This window comes from Dunckerocampus dactyliophorus, chromosome 8, assembly GCF_027744805.1.
Source record: "Dunckerocampus dactyliophorus isolate RoL2022-P2 chromosome 8, RoL_Ddac_1.1, whole genome shotgun sequence".
Lineage (NCBI taxonomy): Eukaryota > Metazoa > Chordata > Actinopteri > Syngnathiformes > Syngnathidae > Dunckerocampus > Dunckerocampus dactyliophorus.
Genome location: NC_072826.1, coordinates 24,956,314 through 24,976,453, shown reverse-complemented (window position 1 = coordinate 24,976,453; position 20,140 = coordinate 24,956,314). Strand labels below are relative to the sequence as shown.

Genomic DNA, 20,140 nt, shown 5'->3' with positions numbered 1-20,140 from the left:
ATATTGAAAGACAAGTCATGTGCAGTGTTCTGGTCACTAGGCGTCAGTAATGACACAAAACATTGATGAGACATGATTGCTTGTAGTCAGCCATGACATGTCCGACATGACACTGAAAAAAAATTCTCCCATTCTGTGTGAAAGTGCTAAGTTTTGGGCTTCTTACTTTGTCCTTCTTCCCCACTCCGTTTGAAACCCTTTCTTAAGTTGACAATACAGTAAATACAATAAAACTAGTTAGGTCAGTAGCATGCTATGTTTAAAGTGGCGGCCGTCTCTTGTGATCCCATAACCTGCACATGAGCAATGCGGTGCAAACAAAGAATAATAGGAGTGTAAAGGTGACTAAAGGTGACAGTCTAATCATGCTAGAAACCATATTTAGAAAGTCATAGCGAGGTTTTCTATGCCCTAACTACAACATTCCATTTATAATATTGAATCGTACTTCATGGATATTCACTTTTCGCGGTATGGAACCGATTAACCGTGATAAAGGAGGCACGACTGTATATTTCAGGAAAAACTCCTTCTCAGCTTTGTGATTAAAGGTGAAAAAGCCTATTATTAGTGTGAAATGTGTTGCTTTTTAAAATTTTCCCAATAAATAAACTTTCTTCTTAAATAATCTTTGTAAAATGTTTTCTCGTAATATTATGAGTTTATTCCCATAATCCATTTTACTAATTTCCCATAAATTGCAACTTTATTTGTTTTAGTTGTTTCTCATAATTTTACAACTTTTAAACTAAATAACATACTTAAATATTAAAAATATTATAACTCTATGCTACTAAAATGACATTATTTTCCTCCAAATATCACAAGTTCATTCTCCTAAAATTACAGCAATTTTCTCCTTTTCTGCTTTTTTTGGTTTTTTTTTTTTAATTTTCCATCTATTTCAACTTTCTTCTTGTAACTTTTCTTCCCATAATTATGACTTTTATAACTTTATATTGAATTATTGAATAACTTTTATTCCCATAATATTTTAACATAACTTTTTCCGCAATCTAATTTTCTAAAAAAATAAATCATTTTGTTTTGTTTGTGTCTCATAATATAATGACTTTAAAAACTCATTTTTTCTTTACTATTACAACATTATGATACTAAAATGACTTAATTTTCCTTTATAATATTACGCCTTTATTCTCGTTATATTATGACTTTTCCCGATTAACACTTTTTCTCTGAACATTTTGACTTCATTCTTATAAAAAATTGTTAAATTATATTTTTAGAATGTGCCACGGGCCAATACAAAAACAACTGCAGGCCTCACTTTGGACACCCCTGGCTTAGGGTCATTGTCCATTTGGAAGACTCTATTTGCGACCAAGATCAGCTACCTGGCTGCTGGCTTGAGATGTTGCTTCAGTATTCCCACATAATGTTCTTTTTTCATGATGCCATCTATTTTCTGAAGGGCACCAGTTCCTGCTGCAGCAAAACAGCCCCACAACATGATGCTGCCACCCCCACACTTTACAGTTGGGATGGTGTTCTCAGGTTTACAAGCGTGCTCATTTTTCTTCCAAATGTAACAATGGCCATCAAGGCCAAACAGTTCCACTTCATCAGACCACAGGACATTTGTCCAAAAATGAGGGTCTTTTCTGTATCTGTATTTCTGAATAATCTGTATTCTTGCTTTTTAAAGTTGCTTTTGGATTAAAGGCTTCTTCTTGGTAGAGTGGTCGGTACAAGACTCGTTTCAGCCATCATCTTCACAAAGTCTTTAACTGGGGTTGATTTGCATGTTTCGGAGAGATGCTCGATATTCGATATTGTCCAGCACCTCATTACCAATAATGATACCAACCAATACCGGTATAAGCAGCAGCATGAATTTCACAGACAGACACATATGAAGTGACAATCAAACTAAGCTTTACGTTGTGCTCGTCAGCCACGCTGTGCTCGGCGGAACAATTCCAGTGCAGAGATGGAAGCTGCATCCTCAACTCCAGCAAGTGCGACCAGAAAGTGGACTGTGAGGATGCCAGTGACGAGATGAACTGCAGTAAGTTAGAATTAAAAAGGCTGACAAAAGAATCCCTCAAGAGGCCGTGCTGTAAAGTACTTCCCGTCTCTCTCCTTGCTCTTTTTTGAAGCGGCCACAGACTGTTCCAGTTATTTCCGCCTGGGAGTGAAAGGAGTGACATTTCAGAAGTGCGAGTTCACCACCCTCTGCTATGACCCCTCTTGGCATTGTGACGGAGCTAACGACTGTGGAGACTTCTCAGATGAAAGAAACTGCCCAGGTTCTCTGCAGTACACATTGATTTTCACTAAATGAGAAGGCAGTGATCTGGGACAAAGGTTGTTTTGCACTTGGGGATCAGAGCATGATGCCTAACTCATATTACAGTGGCACCTCGGTTTTCATACGCCCCAGTTTTCGCAGGATTCGGTTTGGTTCAGTTCCTTTGGAGCGAATGAATAACGAAAACCGGGGTACCACGGTATTCTAGATGAAACAGACATGACAAATAACTCTTGAAGAGCATCTTCTTATGTTCTTAAGATATCATGTTGATATAACTCTGTGCTCTACCAGGAAGTGGCAAAACAAAGTGCCCGACGCCTTTCTTTGCGTGTCCCAACGGACGATGCATCCCGATGAGCTGGACCTGCGACAAAGAGCACGACTGCGAGAACGGTGCAGACGAGGCTCACTGCGGTAAGCAAGTTACGTTATGTTATACCGCTACGTACGCTTCATACACACCCTCTGTCTGGATCTTTCAGGTAAATTCTGCTCAGCCTCCCAGTTTGAGTGTGGCAACCATCGCTGCATTCCCAACTCATGGGTGTGCGACGGAGCTGACGACTGTGGCGACAGCAGCGACGAGGACAGCAAATGCAGTAAGTGGCGAGGACCATCAATGTCAACATACGTATGTATGCCATATACAGTATATGCAGGTTTACGTTTTGAGACCACCCGAGAGAAGCGAATAAACGTGAGTAAATTAAGCCATGAAAATGTATATTTTTGACACCTTCCCGTCTCTCTGTCATTCTTTGTGACGAAGGAGACTAACAAAATGTATAGAAGCACAATCCAGGTTTAAGCCCCAAATATGCCACACGTATTTATTAAGCACATTTCAAAGGATAAATAAGTACTCACCATTCATGAATGATAATGTAAGATGATCAATGGAACAGATGCAATCGAATCACAGTCTAGCCTTTTGCCTGGACGTCAGGCTAAGCCTACAACCGCATTTTCATTTTCATTCTATGAATGTGAGTGTGAATGATTGTTTGTCTATATGTGCCCTGTGATTGGCTGGCGACCAGTCCAAGGTGTACCCCGCCTCTCAGCCGAAGTCAGCTGGGATAGCTGTGACCCAAGTGAGGATAACGGCATAGAAGATGGATGGATAAAAAATAAAAAGGGGGGCCAACATATTTTTTTTTCATGAGGCCCATACATAAAAAGGAACTATAAAATCACCTTAATTAAGATATAAACATATTTTACTTACTTCCTCAAGGGAGCATATATCAGTGGTGAAATTTACAGAGGATGACTACGGGTGACTGCCTGTACCTGCCGTTTGACTGATGCTGCACCGCGAGCCTCGAAAACTCACCTTACTCCGACAAGTGTTTGTTCTTCAAATGCATTATTAAATAAAAGCTTTTTAACGTGCTACCCCTACAAGATAGTTTTCGTTTTTCATCTTATATTACGCTCACAAATGGCAGGTAAGCTCGACACAGCAGACATGTTTGGTTTGGCTTTGGCACGCCTGTGCAGTTTGAAGGAAAGTGGGAAAGGAACACGACACTGCACACAGGCATCGCGAAAGGCTGCAATAGTACTAGCCAGAGGCCATCGGCTGTTGTGATCGGCGTTGAAAGGCATTTGTCGACATATCCGATCATATGCTTTTCCACTGAAATTGGCCAATACTGATTGTCGGCTGATCATCGGAGTGTTCTTAAAATAAAAAATTATAATATAATAATAATATATATTGACAACACCAATAGGACCAATAGGAGGAGGGTGTTGGCACACCAATTCCGCCCACTCTTACTGTATTTAAGGCCTAGGCTACCAGCACTTATTAGTTCGTTGACGAAGCTCTTCGGATGAGGAGCGAAACGTCCGACACCTTCTTCACAGAAGTACAGATGACGTCTCAAGAAGCCTTTCCCTCGATGGACAACTCCTGTACGACTGAGAGCCTACACAGACGAATAATATATATTATATAATAATAATAAAGATCCATCCATTTTCTATACCGCTTCATCATTAGGGTCGCGGGGGCATGCTGGAGCCTATCCCAGCTGACTTCGGGCGACAGGCGGGGTACACCCTGGACTGGTCGCCAGCCAATCACAGGGCACATATAGACAAACAACCATTCACACTCACATTCATACCTATGGACAATTTAGAGTCGCCAATTAACCTCACCTACATGTTTTGGGAATGTGGGAGGAAGCCGGAGTGCCCGGAGAAAACCCACGCGCACACGGGGAGAACATGCAAACTCTACACAGAAATGCCCAGGGGAGAATCGAACCCAGGTGTTCCCGATCTCCAGGCTGTTCCTGTATTGGCCAACGTGCTAACCACTAGACCGTGCGGCCCAATAATAAAGATAATAATATATAATAAAAAATCATAGAAATCGGCTGCATCTCTCCAGATAACTGGTGTGTGTGTATGTGCGTGCAAAAAGCTGAAAAGCTCTGGGATAACACTTATTGGTTCGCATGTGTCTCTTGACCCCCGGTATGAACTGAGTAACTATTTTAGGAAAAAATAACATCTTACAATCAAGTCAATATGATGTCTCCAAAGTGGTCCCAGATACTGATGATTGCTGTCAAACACAGACTGTATGTTTAATGGCTACTCTACTTAACTGACAGAAACAAAAACATGCAGTCCAGAAGCGTTCCAATGTCCTGGATCCCACATGTGCATCCCTCAGCGCTGGAAGTGTGACGGTGACAAAGACTGTCCCGATGGGGCTGATGAGAGTGTGAAAGCTGGCTGTGGTAAGAGCAGAGCAAGCTCATGGTCAAAGAGAGGACAAAATATATACATAATATTCCTTTCCATTTTTATTTGTGCCCCAGTCTTTAACAACACATGTCGCAACAACGAGTTCATGTGCCAGAACAGGCAGTGCATCCCCAAGCACTTTGTGTGCGACCACGACAACGACTGCAGCGACGGCTCAGACGAGTCGCAGGAGTGTGGTGAGTGGGTCGTCTTAATCCATACGAAGCCACGGTGGTGTGTGTTTCCTAACATGGGTCCTATACTGTACATGCTGCAGAGTATCCAACATGCGGACCCAATGAGTTCCGCTGTGCCAATGGACGCTGCCTCATCCAGAGCTCATGGGAATGCGATGGAGACTTTGACTGCCACGACCACTCAGACGAAGCCCCCAAGAATCCGCGCTGCACGGGACCAGGTTATATGACAGCAGGGAATGACCTTCATGGAAGTCAGGTTAACGTAACAATTTGATTCTCCTTACATGTGGAGCAGAGAAGAAATGCAACGACACGGCGTACGCGTGCAACAACGGAAAGTGTGTCAATGAGACACTACTCTGCGACCATAAGGACGATTGCGGCGACGGCTCGGATGAGCTCAACTGCTTCATTAATGAGTGCCTGAACAGCAAACTGAGTGGCTGCTCTCAGCTCTGTGAGGACCTGAAGATAGGCTTCAAGGTAAAGGAACATCTTAAGAGCGTATTGAAAGTGGCATGAGCTTTACCTGTCGTGTGCTCGGTCGCCTCTCAGTGTCGATGCCACCCTGGATTCCGGCTGAAAGACGACGGGAAGACGTGCGTAGACGTGGATGAGTGCACCAGCACCTACCCTTGCACACAGCGCTGCATCAACACACACGGCAGCTTCCACTGTCTGTGCGTAGACGGTTTCCAACTTAGCCCTGAAAATCCAACCATATGCAAATCGACATCTGGTAAGAGGCACTGCCAAACATCACATTCATTTTCGCTATTGATTATTCAATTTGGAGCAGAAAAAAAACACAAACTGTGCAGTGCATCCGGAAGGTATTCACAGCGCACACCACTGGCTCGTTGAGACTTTTAAAGTAGAATTTCTACACCCTTCCCCAGATTTGTGCCCTGAGACAATGCTGTCTCTGAGGTTTTCTGGACAATTTCTTTGACTTCATGCTTGGTTTGTGCTCTGACATGCTCTGTCAAGTGTGAGACCTTAATAGACAGGTGTGTACCCCTACAAATCATGTCCAATCTACTGAATTACCCACTCCAATGAAGCTGTAGAAACATGTCAAGGATGATCAGTGGAAACGGAATGCACCTAAGCTCTATTTTAAGCTTCATGGCAAAGCATATTAAAAATGAATGGGCAATTTATTTGGCGCCCCCTAAGGGTAGAAAATCATTTAACATTTTCCATGACTGCAACATTCAGCAAATTCACAGGCTGACACGGCTCAGGAGGTTAAGAGGTTGGTTCCCAATCCGATGCTTGGTGTGTGCATTTTTGCTTTCCAAAATTTCAAATGTTGCCGTTTTTAGTCTGCTAAAAATGAATGGACAAATTAAATGGTGCTCCCTACTGTTGAAAAATCATTTTTCATTTTCCATTACTGTAACATTTCACTTATTCTACAGGCTGACGTGGTAGCTTGGTTGTCTCCCAATCCGATGTTGCTGGTTCGAGCCTCTGTTGTTAGGAATAGAATATTTTCCAGTCTCGAGACACACTCAGAAGACCTTTCACTTGGAAAAGAGGCACCCTGTTTTTATCTGTACGCACGCACACACGCACAAACATAGTTTGTAGATACGCCACCATTTTAATCTCTGTCTGAGCAGCAATTAGACGAGCTTGTGCCTAACATTCTAACAATGAAAAATGGTAAGTTTACACCCATTGTACCACCTCTCTGACAGAAGTCATAAAAGAAAGTGGAAAAAGTTCCACTTTGGAGATCGATTGGACTTTGCTAAACCTTTTTTGGCAGCTTGTTGCTCTCTCCAGTGCTGGCATTGCAATTGCTTGTATTGACTCCTGTTTGAATTGCATTGTAAAATGTCCTTGAGACTCCTAGACTCATTTCACAGTTGTTAGAGTAATAGAATCTGGGGGGACTTTTGCCCTGTAAAAGGTGGTCCGAACGCTGTCCTCATGTAATGGTTCAGTGAATTTATACATTTCAGTAATCATTCTCTATTTTTGCAATTCACCATTTCAAATTCCGCCCTTTTTTGTCTGCTAACTACTCCCACGTTTCTCAACCACTTCAAAGCATTCCAACATCACAATGTTCAGCTCATTCAGGACTTGTAGGATTCTAGCAGGACTTTTCTAAAAATTCCCACATTTTCCATAAGTCAAGATTTTCTGTGACATTTTTCCGAAGGAGAATTTCAATGTTTGGTGGAAATTTGCTTTACATTTAACATTACATGTAACATTGTGCTTAGTCTGTGCAAGGTGGCATGGCTGAGGTCGTTAAGTGTTCATCTCCCAACCTGATGGTTGCTGGTTCTTTCCTCAGTCGGTGGATAGATTTAACACATTTTTAGGTTAATTCAACATTCACTCTACATTTCAGTTCAGCTTCAACAATTCAGCATTGACATGAAATTTCTACTGAAATTGCTTCATGTAGTGTAAATGTGAGTTCTTTTTTTTTAAATACATTTGAAAAAAAATTTATAAATATGTTAACAAATGTTATTTTGGGACAAGAAGTGAAGCACTGTGAATACTTTCAGATGCACTGTAAATCTTCAGCCTTCACACGCAATTTCTGCACAAATTGCCTTCTGCAGTTCTATATGATGTTTTCATTTGTGCAGATGAAGAGCCTTTCCTCATCTTTGCCAACCGCTACTACCTACGGAAGCTCAATCTGAATGGCTCTAACTACACTCTCCTTAAACAGGTGAGATCTGCAGCTATCATTACATTGCACTGTTCAGCTTTTAGTGTGGTTCTGACTAATATGCTGCCTACACCTTAACAGGGCTTGAACAACGCAGTGGCTCTGGACTTTGACTATCGTCAGCAGATGATTTATTGGACCGATGTGACCACGCAGGGCAGCATGATCCGGCGCATGCACATCAATGGCAGTGATGTTCAGGTCAATATTAAATCTGCCATTTACACTACCAGTCGAAAGTTTGGAGACACTTCCATGGGAAATTACACTACTTAAAAAAAAAAAAATGACTGTGAGGTGTTGACAAAGTAGATTCTGTTTGATTGACAGGTTCTCCACCGCACATCACTCAGCAACCCAGATGGGCTGGCAGTGGACTGGGTGGGAGGAAACCTGTACTGGTGCGATAAGGGGCGGGACACTATTGAGGTGTCGAAGCTGAATGGGGCATACCGCACAGTACTGGTCAACAATGGCTTGAGAGAACCTCGAGCCGTAGCTGTGGATGTGCGATATGGGTAAGACCAAAACAGAGAGTGAGAAATGGGTTTTACTCTGTTAAATATAATGGATACTGATATAGGCAGAAGTTCTTTCTCTTAATGTTGTAATGAATGAACACATTATGCTTCCTTTAATGCGATGCCACTGGATGCTTTTCACAAATATGCAATATGCAATGTAGGTTTTCTAAAAAAGTGCTATATTTATTGTAAACATTTTGTCTCAACAAAATAGCCTTTAAAAAAATCTACTAAAATAACATGTTCTTCCTCTATTAACAAGCAAGACAGGTTAGTCTTAATAAATTCACAAATACATTAAATGATGCTGACAACAATACAATTTGGATGTGGCACCATATGAAACGCTGCGCTAATAAAATCAGTGAAATTATAAACTGGGCTCATTCAGCACTGCTCCACTGATTGCTTGTGGAGGTTGTCAGTGATTCTTCTCAAGGTGTGATATTGTTTTAAAGGAAGGCGCCTTACCTCCACCCCCTTGCAGCACTTTATATTTTTTGCAGATTGCAATTCAAAGGTGAAACTTTGAAATGATTCCAGACTGCGTACAAACTGAGCTAGCAAGTTTGTTGCTGTGTGGAACGCGACGTTATCTCGTTTTTATGTCTCCATAGTATTTTTTTATATTAGTTGATCTTTTCTGCCTGCCCTGGTGTGCATTTGGTTTTGTCTATGTCATCAGGCAGCAATTGTAATACGGCACATGTGTTTGACAGCTACTTATACTGGTCAGACTGGGGAGACACCCCTCACATTGGGAGGATTGGGATGGACGGCACCAACAGGAGTGTCATTGTGGAGGACAAGATCACCTGGCCCAACGGCCTAACACTGGACTTTGTCAACGACCGCATCTACTGGGCCGACGCCCGAGAGGACTACATCGCCTTCGCCAGCCTGGACGGAACCAGCAGACACACAGGTAACGCACATGTTAAAAAAGTGTTTTACTGTGATTTTTTTTTGGTTACTAACTTTTATGATTCCCTCCACCCTGCACACATAGTCCTGGCCCAGGATATCCCACACATCTTTGCAATGACTCTGTTTGAGGAGTACATCTACTGGACTGACTGGGAGACCAAGTCCATCAACAGAGCTCATAAGACTCTGGGAATCAACAAGACCATGCTGATTAGCACCTTACATAGACCAATGGATGTCCATATCTACCACCCATATCGTCAACCAGAGGGTATGATCAAATCACCTTGTGGATCCTTCATATCCTACCTGGACTTGATTACATTGAAATGTTCTTTTTCTGCAGTGGCCGATCACCCCTGCCAGAACAACAATGGCGGTTGCAGCAACCTGTGCCTGCTGTCACCCGGAGGGGGCTACAAATGCGCCTGCCCCACTAACTTTTATCTGGCAGCAGATGGCAAACAGTGCTTGTCCAACTGCACTGCCAGTCAGGTGTGCGACTTTAAATGGCTTTTCCCAGTGGTAACACCTTATGTCTAAAACATAAACCATCCTTTCTCTCGCTCTCTCTTCAGTTTGTTTGCAAAAATGACAAGTGTATTCCATTTTGGTGGAAGTGTGACACAGAAGACGACTGTGGGGATCGCTCGGATGAGCCCGCCGACTGCCGTAAGTGATGTGTAGTGCCTCAACAGTGACCCCTAGTAGTGGTAGTAGCAGTACATGTATATTTATATGTAGGCATACAATAATAATACATGTTGTCTTATTTTTGTTTCTGTAGCTGAGTTTAAGTGCAGACCAGGTCAGTTCCAGTGTGGAACAGGAATTTGTACAAATCCCGCCTACATCTGCGACGGAGACAATGACTGCCAAGACAATTCAGATGAGGCCAATTGCGGTACGCACATGCATATGCTGTTTAGAATATTCCTAGCAGTACTAAATCCTTTGCGACCCACCTTCCAGACATCCATGTGTGCCTGCCCAGTCAGTTTAAATGCACCCATCCTAGTCGCTGCATCCCTGGCATCTTCCGTTGCAACGGACAGGACAACTGCGGAGAGGGAGAGGATGAGAAAGATTGCCGTAAGTAGCGCTCGCACTTCTGTGCCCACAATTGTGGTACAGAAAGTTTACTTTAGGGCAGGGGTCACCAACGTGGTGCCCGCGGGCACCAGGTAGCCCCCCACGACCACATGAGGTGTCCGAAAGCCTGCTTTTCATTCAGGTTTTCAGTTAATAATGAAAGAACAGTAGAAAGAAATGCATTCTGAAATACAAAATGTGAGTTGTGGACACCAGCATTTTGTTAATGTTCTGGTAAAACAAGCATATTCACTTTGTTTGGGTTTAAAATAAGCTCTGAAAATAAATGTTATAAAAATGAGTAGCTCTTGGCCATTTTCATTTTGTAAAAGTAGCTCTCACAAGGAAAAACGTTGGTGACCCCTGCTTTAGGGCATTCGATTTTAGTGTTGTTGTGTTTGCTGTGTCTGTAAGTCAGCTGGGCTCATGGTCCGTCTGTCTGTGCTGTTATAGCGGAGGTGACATGCGCCCCCAACCAGTTCCAGTGTGCCGTCACCAAGCGCTGCATCCCAAGGGTGTGGGTGTGCGACAGGGACAATGACTGTGTGGATGGTTCTGATGAGCCCGCCAACTGCAGTAAGACCCAGCTGACCACACACGGCTATTCTCATCAGTATTTATTATGTACATTTTCACCTGGATACATATGCTTGCAAGATTCTGTACATTTTTGATTATGTTAAAGTCTTCAAAACCTTCGTATCTCTCATCGAACATGACTTTTGACAACATAATATAGCATAACATAACAGACATGGCCAAACATAACAACATGATGTAATGTAACATAATATAACATGGCATAGCATAATATAACATAACATACCATGGCATAACATAATATACATGGCAGAACTAAACATGACAGGCATACTATAACGTAACGTAGCATGGCATAACTGAACATAGCATAACATAACATACCATGACATAATATAACATATGGTTTAATATAACATAACATGGCATAACTAAAAACACAACGGCATAACATGAAATAACATACCATGACATGGCATAACACAACGTAATGTGTAATATGGCACAACCATGGCATGGCATAGCATAGGATAGCAAAGCAACATAAAATAAAATGACATTACCTAACACCAGCATAGCCTAGCATAATATAACATGAGGAAACCTAGAATTTATAATGGTGGTTGAATAGTTTTGAGAACAATTTCAGCTATTTTTACATAGTTCTTAATGAACTAGGCATGAAAGTACCTCTATTCCTAAAATCCTCTGTGGTGCAGCCCAAATGACATGTGGTGTGGACGAGTTCCGCTGTAAGGACTCGGGCCGCTGCATCCCGGCACGCTGGAAGTGCGACGGCGAGGACGACTGTGGCGATGCTTCAGATGAACCCAAGGAGGAGTGTGGTAAGCAGACAGGTGTTGTAGATTAAGACAAAAGCCAGAAACAGATGCCTGTACTCATGATGTCACTTTGACACTCAGATGAACGGACCTGTGAGCCGTATCAGTTCCGCTGTAAGAACAACCGCTGTGTGCCCGGACGCTGGCAGTGCGACTACGACAATGACTGTGGGGACAACTCTGACGAAGACAAGTGTGGTAAGTTCTCATTAAGAATGGTACTGTGAGTTTCGCACCATAACATTACACTATTTGGTGAGATAATAACCTCTCAATGTGGTTCAGTGCAGTTTAAAACTACAACCACAAATACTGCCCTTGAGCTGAACTGAATCTAGGACTCCAGCGCTGGTGAATACATAACACCACGTCATAGCAAACCTAACATACCATGCAAATATGCCCCGGAATGTAAACAAAAAACATGGCTGACGACTGCGATAAGCTTGCACTGTATTTGCTTTGTGAATTGATTACGTGACCGTTGGCAAAATCCTAATCTTGTTTGGTAGCCGTAGTCTTTTATGGTCTTTCACGAGCAGGAACTCCAACCTCAAGCGGCATTCCAGTTCTAAGATCATTTCCAACTTCCCAGTTTTATGGAATGCAGCGATTTTAAATACTGGATTGTGTTAGATTGTGCAGGTGTACCTAAAAAGTGTCCTATGTTTGTACATGACACGTTCTCCAAACCTGCAGATGGAGATTCCATGGTTGTAATTGTTACATTATTGTAGTGTAATGATGATAAAAAATTAATCTTTTTAAGATTTTAAGGGGGAGGACACAAAACCCTGACAGGAATATCATGGTTTTATTGAGTGGCTCTGATATGAAGTATGATTGCATCCTGTAAAATGATGTGTAGTCCACCCGCAGTTTCTGCTACACAGATAATATTGACCAAGTACCGGAACTCCGGAAATCCTATAACAATCGTTACCTTTCGTGTCTGCCACAGGAAGTGCCTTGAATACCTTCTGTTTTGCTTCTAACACACACCCGCTATACAGCAGGAAACTAGATGGGACCAAATGACTCTATGTGAATGAAACGATACTCAGTTAATTATGTATCGATATCTAAAAATCATGTGGTGTCCAAATCATCACAATTGTTATCACGGACATCTATTTTGGTGAGTGCAAGGTTTTGTTAGCCACTATTTTTCATGAACCTAGCATTGTACAGTTATTTTACAGTCATCCCTTGTTTGTCGCGGTTAATTGGTTCCAGACCAGGCCGTGATAAATGAATTAGTAGTATTCCTTATTTATAAATTTAATATTTTCATAGAGCATATAAAATCTGTTTACGACCTTCTAATTACATTTTTTGACATTATTAAAGCCCTGTACACATGAAATAACACTACTATCGTCACTTTTACACTCGTACTGCCCAATCTAGTACAGTAGACATAATATGAGTAAATAAGAGTGCACCTCAACTTTAAATTTGGACTCCCATTGCCCCGTTTCTAGTTAGCAAGTTTAGGGAACGTGTCACATTACTGAAGGAGTGGTTAGCAATATGTCACATTTCACTGTATTTTGCCGTTAAATTGATTCAACCAACATGCATGGTTGTGATTCCGTCTGAATCACTTCTGTGGTCATTTGCACACCTCATATCATCTCATGTCTATTTTGTATTTCACACTGGCCCGTCGCCGTGAGCCAGAGGTAGGTGTTTTCATAGTCTCACCTCCAGAATCTTCAGCTATGTGCCCAGCTTGTACTGTCCGCTTTCAATCCTTTCAGATCCCCCAAATCCTCCACTTTGTACCATCGTGTGCCGTATGCTCTTCCACCCCCACCTCTGCTTCCCCATGAGTCATTCCTGTCGAACTTTATTGAGCTCTTTTGTTTACAACCGCCTGTCTCGCAACAGGAGCAGCCTTTATTTTTTTATTTTTGCAGTGCTTTCTCTCCTTTTTCCTGCTCCTCCTATCCTTTCTTCCCCCACACTTATTTCTCATCCTCCTAAAGTGATAACTCTCTTCTGTCAGTGCCTCGCCAGTGTTCTGAGAGCGAGTTTGCCTGCACAAATGGCCGCTGCATTGCCGGGCGCTGGAAGTGTGACGGCGATCATGACTGTGCAGATGGCTCAGATGAGGTATCACTCAGCACTTCTTATTTAAAAACAAATACACACTGTTAGGAACATATGGTTTGTTATTGCATTTATAAAATGTTTTGTTTCCATTATTCCATTTGATTTGACTAATATTAGTACACTTGAATGCCCTACTGACTTGCTATGATTATCTGCTCGAGGCCAGAGGCCTCTTGTTTCCAAAACAAGTCGTCCACATACTTATCACCTGATTCAAATAGCCATGTGAGTCAGCCCTTCACCGTCTCTGTCCCTCGCAGGAGGAGGAAATCCCCCCTTTCCTCGCATATGTGGTTTCCTATATTTTATATAACATTTTAGCATGAATAGTCAGACATCTTCTCTAGAAGCCGGCTGTTCAGTTTATCTCCTCGCATGCAAGACTTAATAAATTGTACCTCTCATTATTCTCAAATAACTTGTCTCGTCTCTTGTCTATTTTTGACCCAGCATCAGATTTTCCCTTGACACACCCGCATGGCGGCACTAATGGAAGTGAACTGTTTTGTTTTGGTCCAGAACGGCTGTGAAGTGAAGTGTGACAGCGATCAGTTTCAGTGCAAAAACGGCCACTGCATTCCCATCCGCTGGCGCTGTGATGCTGACCCCGATTGCATGGATGGAAGCGATGAGGAGAAATGTGACAGTGGTGGTGAGAAACACTTTCTTTTTCTTCTGAATGCATCACCAAGCAAGGTAACGCTGTAATCCTGGTGGTATTTCAGTGGGTAGGCACTGCCCCCTGGATGAGTTCCAGTGCAACAACACTCTGTGTAAACCTCTGGGCTGGAAGTGCGATGGCGAGGACGACTGCGGAGACAATTCTGATGAGAAGCCAGAGGAATGTGGTAAGACTCGCACTCCACTGACAGCGTCCCTGATCTAGTTATTTCCCCTCTGTCAGGTTCTCTCCTTTTCTCTCGCAGTTAAATTCCAGTGTCCACCCACGAGGCAGTTCCGCTGTCATAATGACCGCGTGTGTCTGCCAATATCAAAACGCTGCGACGGCGTCAACAACTGTGGGGACAACAGCGATGAAGTCAACTGCCGTGAGTTATAATATTGGAATTATTACTAAATTATTACACATTAGTGTGTGTCTGTTCCTTTGCACCCTGTTGTCTATTGTTATATTGATAGAGACATTTTTTAACGAATGTTTGGAATTATGTTAATGAGAAAAATAAAGATACAGGTGGGGCTCGACCGTGGTTATAAATGCGCTCCCATAAATTCATTAAAAACATTGTGCGCCAAAGAAAAGTAAAGCCATCCCCATGGAAGTGAAAATGAACAATACTGGCCACTCTTTTGGTTTCAACCACTCATCTGTCATGACCATCATTAGGATAAAGATCACTGCATGCTAATGAATACTAGAGGGGTCATGGATTCTGTGCGCTGTTACAAGGAGATCTGGGAGGAGAAGACTAGCCTACTAGCAGACCTTCCAGACTAGCCTCAAACAATATTTTAAGAAGGTAGGACAACCACAGGGATAAAAGTAAGGACTGTTCTCTTTTTATTATGGTTTTATTTAATTCTTGTATTTCATCTTTTTATGACTGTAACTAAGATGCCCTTCATGTAGACTGGAGGAACTGAACTCATTCATAAACCGAGGACCAACTGTCCTACTGTACACTACTTAACAAATTTACCACCTGTCTTTAAAACGAGAAAACATACATATTTTAGAAAGTTTTTGTTTAAAACTAAAAATGTTATTGTTATTTATTCGGCAAATAACAATCTGAACCTGCAATAGCATACAGTTGAAATATTATTGAAAAACATTTTAATATGAGTAACAAAAAACTAAGAATAAAGTTGAAATATTTGTAAAATGAAGTTGGGAAAAAGTTAGAATATGATAATAAAGTCAAAATATCAGAATAAAGTCATAATATTACAAGAAGAAATCACAAGAAAAAAGTTGAAATATTTGTTAAAAAAAAAATAATTAAAAACCTGCAAAAAAGTGACACAGTAACACAAAGCTGGGATGCAAGGCTGTTTTCTTCTTTAAATATACAAAAGGATCTCAGCTTATAGGTTTAAAACATTTAAAAGTGGCCCAGCATTTTTTTTTCCATATGTGGCCCTCAGTGGAAAAGGTTTGGACACCCCTGCTCTCAAAACCTATAATATGCCTTTCACAGTTATTAAACACATTTTAAATTGAGTTTCACACATTACTTAACAATTACACATCCTGTTTTGCAGATTCATTGATTTTCTGGGTAAGCATGTATAAGCCTAATAACATAAATCAATAAATGACTTCTGCAGAGGTGCTTCCGTCCACACCTGTCTGCCAAAAAGATGAGTTCCAGTGCTCCAGTGGCCGCTGCATCAGCTCCGTGCTGCGGTGCAACTTCTTCAACGACTGCGAGGACTACGGCTCTGACGAAATCAACTGCAATAAGAAAGGTGAGACCCGGCAGATGCCGTGACGGTGACCGGTGAGCTTGGTTCTAATTGTGACAACCGTCCCCTGGCTTGTAGACACGGCACTGAATGACTGCCGCAGCAACAGGACGGTGTGCGGCGACGGCGATGAGGCTCACTGCGTGGTCAACGGGACAAGCTCCTTCTGCTCCTGCAAACCGGGCTTCAGATCCTACGGGCGTAACAGATGTGAAGGTGCGGCCCCTTTTGTAAGGCGGACTCTCGCGGCAACGATTGACTGCCTTTTTGTGTGACTCTGACAGATAAGAACGAGTGCGGAGCGTTTGGAGTGTGTTCGCACATCTGCAACAACACCAAGGGTTCGTACAAGTGCAGCTGCCACAAGCACTTCACCAGAATCAACGACACTTGCAAGGCTGACAGTGAGTATGCACGCACGTTTAGGACACTACCCTGTATATAGACAAAAGTATTGGGACCATTACACCAACAGCAAGGGAAAATATGCAGTTGGTCCCTTTCAACTAGAACAGCCCTTCTGGGAAACAATATTTCTGCAATTTGTTGGAATGTGTTGGAGATCGCAGGTTTTGCCTTGCAATTTTTCCCAAAGCAGTGGCACAGAAAGTGAGCATGCACTACATGCGCCACATAGGGGCGCCAAAGCCATGGGGGGGAAGGGACATTATTTCAAGTTGCCTCTTCTGTTTGCTTATGTGTAAATGATACGATCAATAACAGAGGCATGCCATTGATTAGAGGCGTTAATTGGAGCATTTAGGCTATGCACGGTTCTAATCCAATAATATTTCTCTGGTTCATTCCCAGCTCAGAGACAAGTGCTCTACATTGCTGATGACAATGAGATCCGTGGGCTGGACCCCTCCATGCCAAACTGGCGCTATGAGCAGGTTTTCCAGGGCGATGCCAACGTGCGCATCGATGCCATGGATGTGCACATCAAAACAAACCGCATTTACTGGACCAACTGGCACACAGGGCGCATATCTTCGTACGAATTGCCTTCTTCCTCGTCGCCGTCACCTAACAATAACCGAAACCGGCGCCAGAGCGAATCACGGGTCACCAACGTGGAGGTTTGTAAAGATGTACAAAAAACTAGCTAACATTTGAAGTGGTTCTTTAATGGACTTTCATGCAGATCCCTGATCTGACTATGCCACGGGGTATCGCCGTGGACTGGGTGGCGGGGAACCTATACTGGACAGACTCTGGTCGAGATGTCATCGAGGTGGCTCAGCTCAGCGGAGGACAGCGCAAAACTCTCATTTCTGGCATGATCGATGAACCTCACGCCATAGTAGTCGACCCCCCGAGAGGGTAAAGGGAACAAAGATTTTGAGCTGAGTAACAAAAGTGCGATAAAAGTGTGTAATGCAAGTGAAATTCATCATTCATTAGGAAAATGTACTGGGCCGACTGGGGGAACCACCCAAAGATTGAGACCGCTGCCATGGACGGAACCATGAGAGAGACGCTGGTGGAAGAAAACATTCAGTGGCCAACTGGTAAGACATACATACGCACAATGGCTTCTCTATCCAATTCATAAACATTTTTGATTTCAATCTTTGCCCTCATTTTGACAGGTCTTGCAGTGGACTACTTCAACCAGCGCCTGTACTGGGCTGATGCCAAACTGTCCTTGATTGGCAGCGTGAGGCTGAACGGGAGTGATGCTGTTGTGGCTGTACACAGCATCAAAAACAGTTGAGTAGCGCTTTAGATACTTCAGTCTACCTTATTAAACTATTGTTTATCATATACAGTGGAACCTCCATTTTTGAATGCCTCAGTTTTTGTATGATTCAGTTTTTGACAAATATATCACAGTTTTTGTACACTGTCTCAGTTATCGTATGCTCAAGCTTGTCCGTAGAGTCGAGAGACCACACAAAGCATCCACTCATTAGTCAGAGAGAGTTTACGAGACCCAATGCAAAATGTTTTGTCAAAAAACGAATCATACGAAAATTGGAGCGTTTGAAAACTGAGGTTTTGACTTTAATTTTACTTTGTTAAGCGTTTCTTTCCAAAAGGTATGACAATACATACAAAACCAATTAGCAATTTTTACCATAGGAAATCATGTAAATTCAGTTAGAGTAATCCCTCAGTTATCGCGGTTAATCGGTTCCACACCCGACCACCATAAGTGAATTAGCGATAAGCAAAGTAGGATTCCTTATTGATAAATTGAATATTTTGGTTGTTAGAGCATAGAAAACTGTTTTCAACCTTCTAAATACGGTTTTTAACATTATTCGAGCCCTCTAGGGTGAAGCCACGAAATTCGAAGCGTGGAGTGGCACAGGATTACTGGAATCCGTTCCAGACACATATAAATATGAATAAAAAATACATTTAATATATATATATATATATATATATATATATATATATATATATATATATATATATATATATATATATATATATATATATTATACTTCAGGGATGAAATGGATAAATTAACATTTAACTTCATCTAATCTTTATTGAGGACTCTTTGTTGTTGAAGACGTCAAAGAGCGGAGAAGGAAGTGCGGAGGGGACACCATCATCGTACTTTGCGATGAGTTATTTTTAAAATTCATTAGTGTATCTTTCTCAAATTGTTGGCACTTGTAACTGTCTTTGGCCAAGTGGCAGGTTATTTAGCATTCACACTCAATAGAAAATGCAGAGTGAGTGAGTCATCAACGTATAAGGTTGTGCACTCAATTTTGTTTGAGAGCGGGTTTGACTTTTTTACATTTTGTACCCATTTGAATTCCTTGCAATTATTTGTTTTTTTGTTTTTTTTTTTACACAGAGCTTCAGCAACCCTTCAGTATCGACATATTTGAAGACTACATCTACGGCATCACCTACATCCACAACCACGTCTTCCGTGTAAATAAGTTTGGCAAAGGCCATGTGGAGAACCTGACTACAAGAATGAACCACGCCACTGATTTGGTTTTGTACCACCGCAACAAGCAACCCGAGAGTGAGTTTCACTTAAAAGCCACCGCAGTAAGAAGAAGGCGTGCTTTTAATGGATGCTCTCTGTCTTTGCTAGTGACTAACCCATGCGATCGAAAGAAATGTGAATGGCTGTGCCTGCTGAGCCCCAGTGGACCTGTGTGCACGTGTCCCAACGGGCACACGCTGGACAACGGCACATGCGTGAGGCAGCCCACGCCCACGCTGTCACCCATCTGTAAGTGAGCACACGCACACTGACACCCAAATCTCAATAAAAACTTAACACAATGTACTTGCCTGCAGCACCCCCCAGTGGCCCTTGCTTGGTGCAGTGTCTGAATGGCGGAAGCTGCTTCCTCAATGCTCACAAGCAGGCCAAATGCCGCTGCCAGCCCAACTATGGAGGAGATCGATGTGAGGTTGACCAGTGCAGAGACTACTGCAAGAATGGAGGAACATGCACACCTTCTCCTACAGGTAGGATGCAGCAAAGATGCAGAGATGGGAAGGACGTGCAGCAGGTTAAGGTGATTAAGGATAGGGATGGAAGTCTATTGACAAGTGCCAGTAGTGTGATGGGAAGATGGAAAGATTACTTTGAAGAGCTGATGAATGTGGAAAATGAGAGGGAACAAAGACTAGAAGAGGTGACTTTTGTGGACCAGGAAGTAGCAAAGATTAGTCAGGATGAAGTGAGGAGGGCATTGAAGAGGATGAAGAGTGGAAAGGCCGTCGGTCCTGATGAT

General features: G+C 42.4%; 1 protein-coding gene across 2 annotated transcripts in view; it reads left to right on the top strand.

The window, feature by feature from the left end:
* Nucleotides 1-20,140, top strand: part of LOC129186794 (low-density lipoprotein receptor-related protein 1-like) — a 167,210-nt gene that overhangs the window by 135,986 nt on the left and 11,084 nt on the right. For both annotated transcript variants that reach the window (XM_054785405.1, XM_054785404.1), the window contains exons 48-82: nt 1,916-2,029; nt 2,121-2,270; nt 2,567-2,689; nt 2,758-2,874; nt 4,909-5,037; nt 5,119-5,241; nt 5,322-5,462; nt 5,540-5,727; nt 5,800-5,983; nt 7,863-7,948; nt 8,030-8,149; nt 8,279-8,466; nt 9,192-9,397; nt 9,482-9,670; nt 9,746-9,894; nt 9,978-10,071; nt 10,187-10,303; nt 10,372-10,491; nt 10,945-11,067; nt 11,751-11,876; nt 11,955-12,071; nt 13,885-13,991; nt 14,511-14,643; nt 14,717-14,839; nt 14,918-15,040; nt 16,284-16,424; nt 16,500-16,637; nt 16,706-16,825; nt 17,232-17,500; nt 17,566-17,744; nt 17,826-17,932; nt 18,014-18,133; nt 19,240-19,416; nt 19,489-19,629; nt 19,698-19,871. In XM_054785405.1, the coding sequence (XP_054641380.1) occupies nt 1,916-2,029; nt 2,121-2,270; nt 2,567-2,689; nt 2,758-2,874; nt 4,909-5,037; nt 5,119-5,241; nt 5,322-5,462; nt 5,540-5,727; nt 5,800-5,983; nt 7,863-7,948; nt 8,030-8,149; nt 8,279-8,466; nt 9,192-9,397; nt 9,482-9,670; nt 9,746-9,894; nt 9,978-10,071; nt 10,187-10,303; nt 10,372-10,491; nt 10,945-11,067; nt 11,751-11,876; nt 11,955-12,071; nt 13,885-13,991; nt 14,511-14,643; nt 14,717-14,839; nt 14,918-15,040; nt 16,284-16,424; nt 16,500-16,637; nt 16,706-16,825; nt 17,232-17,500; nt 17,566-17,744; nt 17,826-17,932; nt 18,014-18,133; nt 19,240-19,416; nt 19,489-19,629; nt 19,698-19,871 (4,956 nt within the window). The remainder of the gene's footprint in view (nt 1-1,915; nt 2,030-2,120; nt 2,271-2,566; nt 2,690-2,757; nt 2,875-4,908; nt 5,038-5,118; nt 5,242-5,321; nt 5,463-5,539; nt 5,728-5,799; nt 5,984-7,862; nt 7,949-8,029; nt 8,150-8,278; nt 8,467-9,191; nt 9,398-9,481; nt 9,671-9,745; nt 9,895-9,977; nt 10,072-10,186; nt 10,304-10,371; nt 10,492-10,944; nt 11,068-11,750; nt 11,877-11,954; nt 12,072-13,884; nt 13,992-14,510; nt 14,644-14,716; nt 14,840-14,917; nt 15,041-16,283; nt 16,425-16,499; nt 16,638-16,705; nt 16,826-17,231; nt 17,501-17,565; nt 17,745-17,825; nt 17,933-18,013; nt 18,134-19,239; nt 19,417-19,488; nt 19,630-19,697; nt 19,872-20,140) is intronic.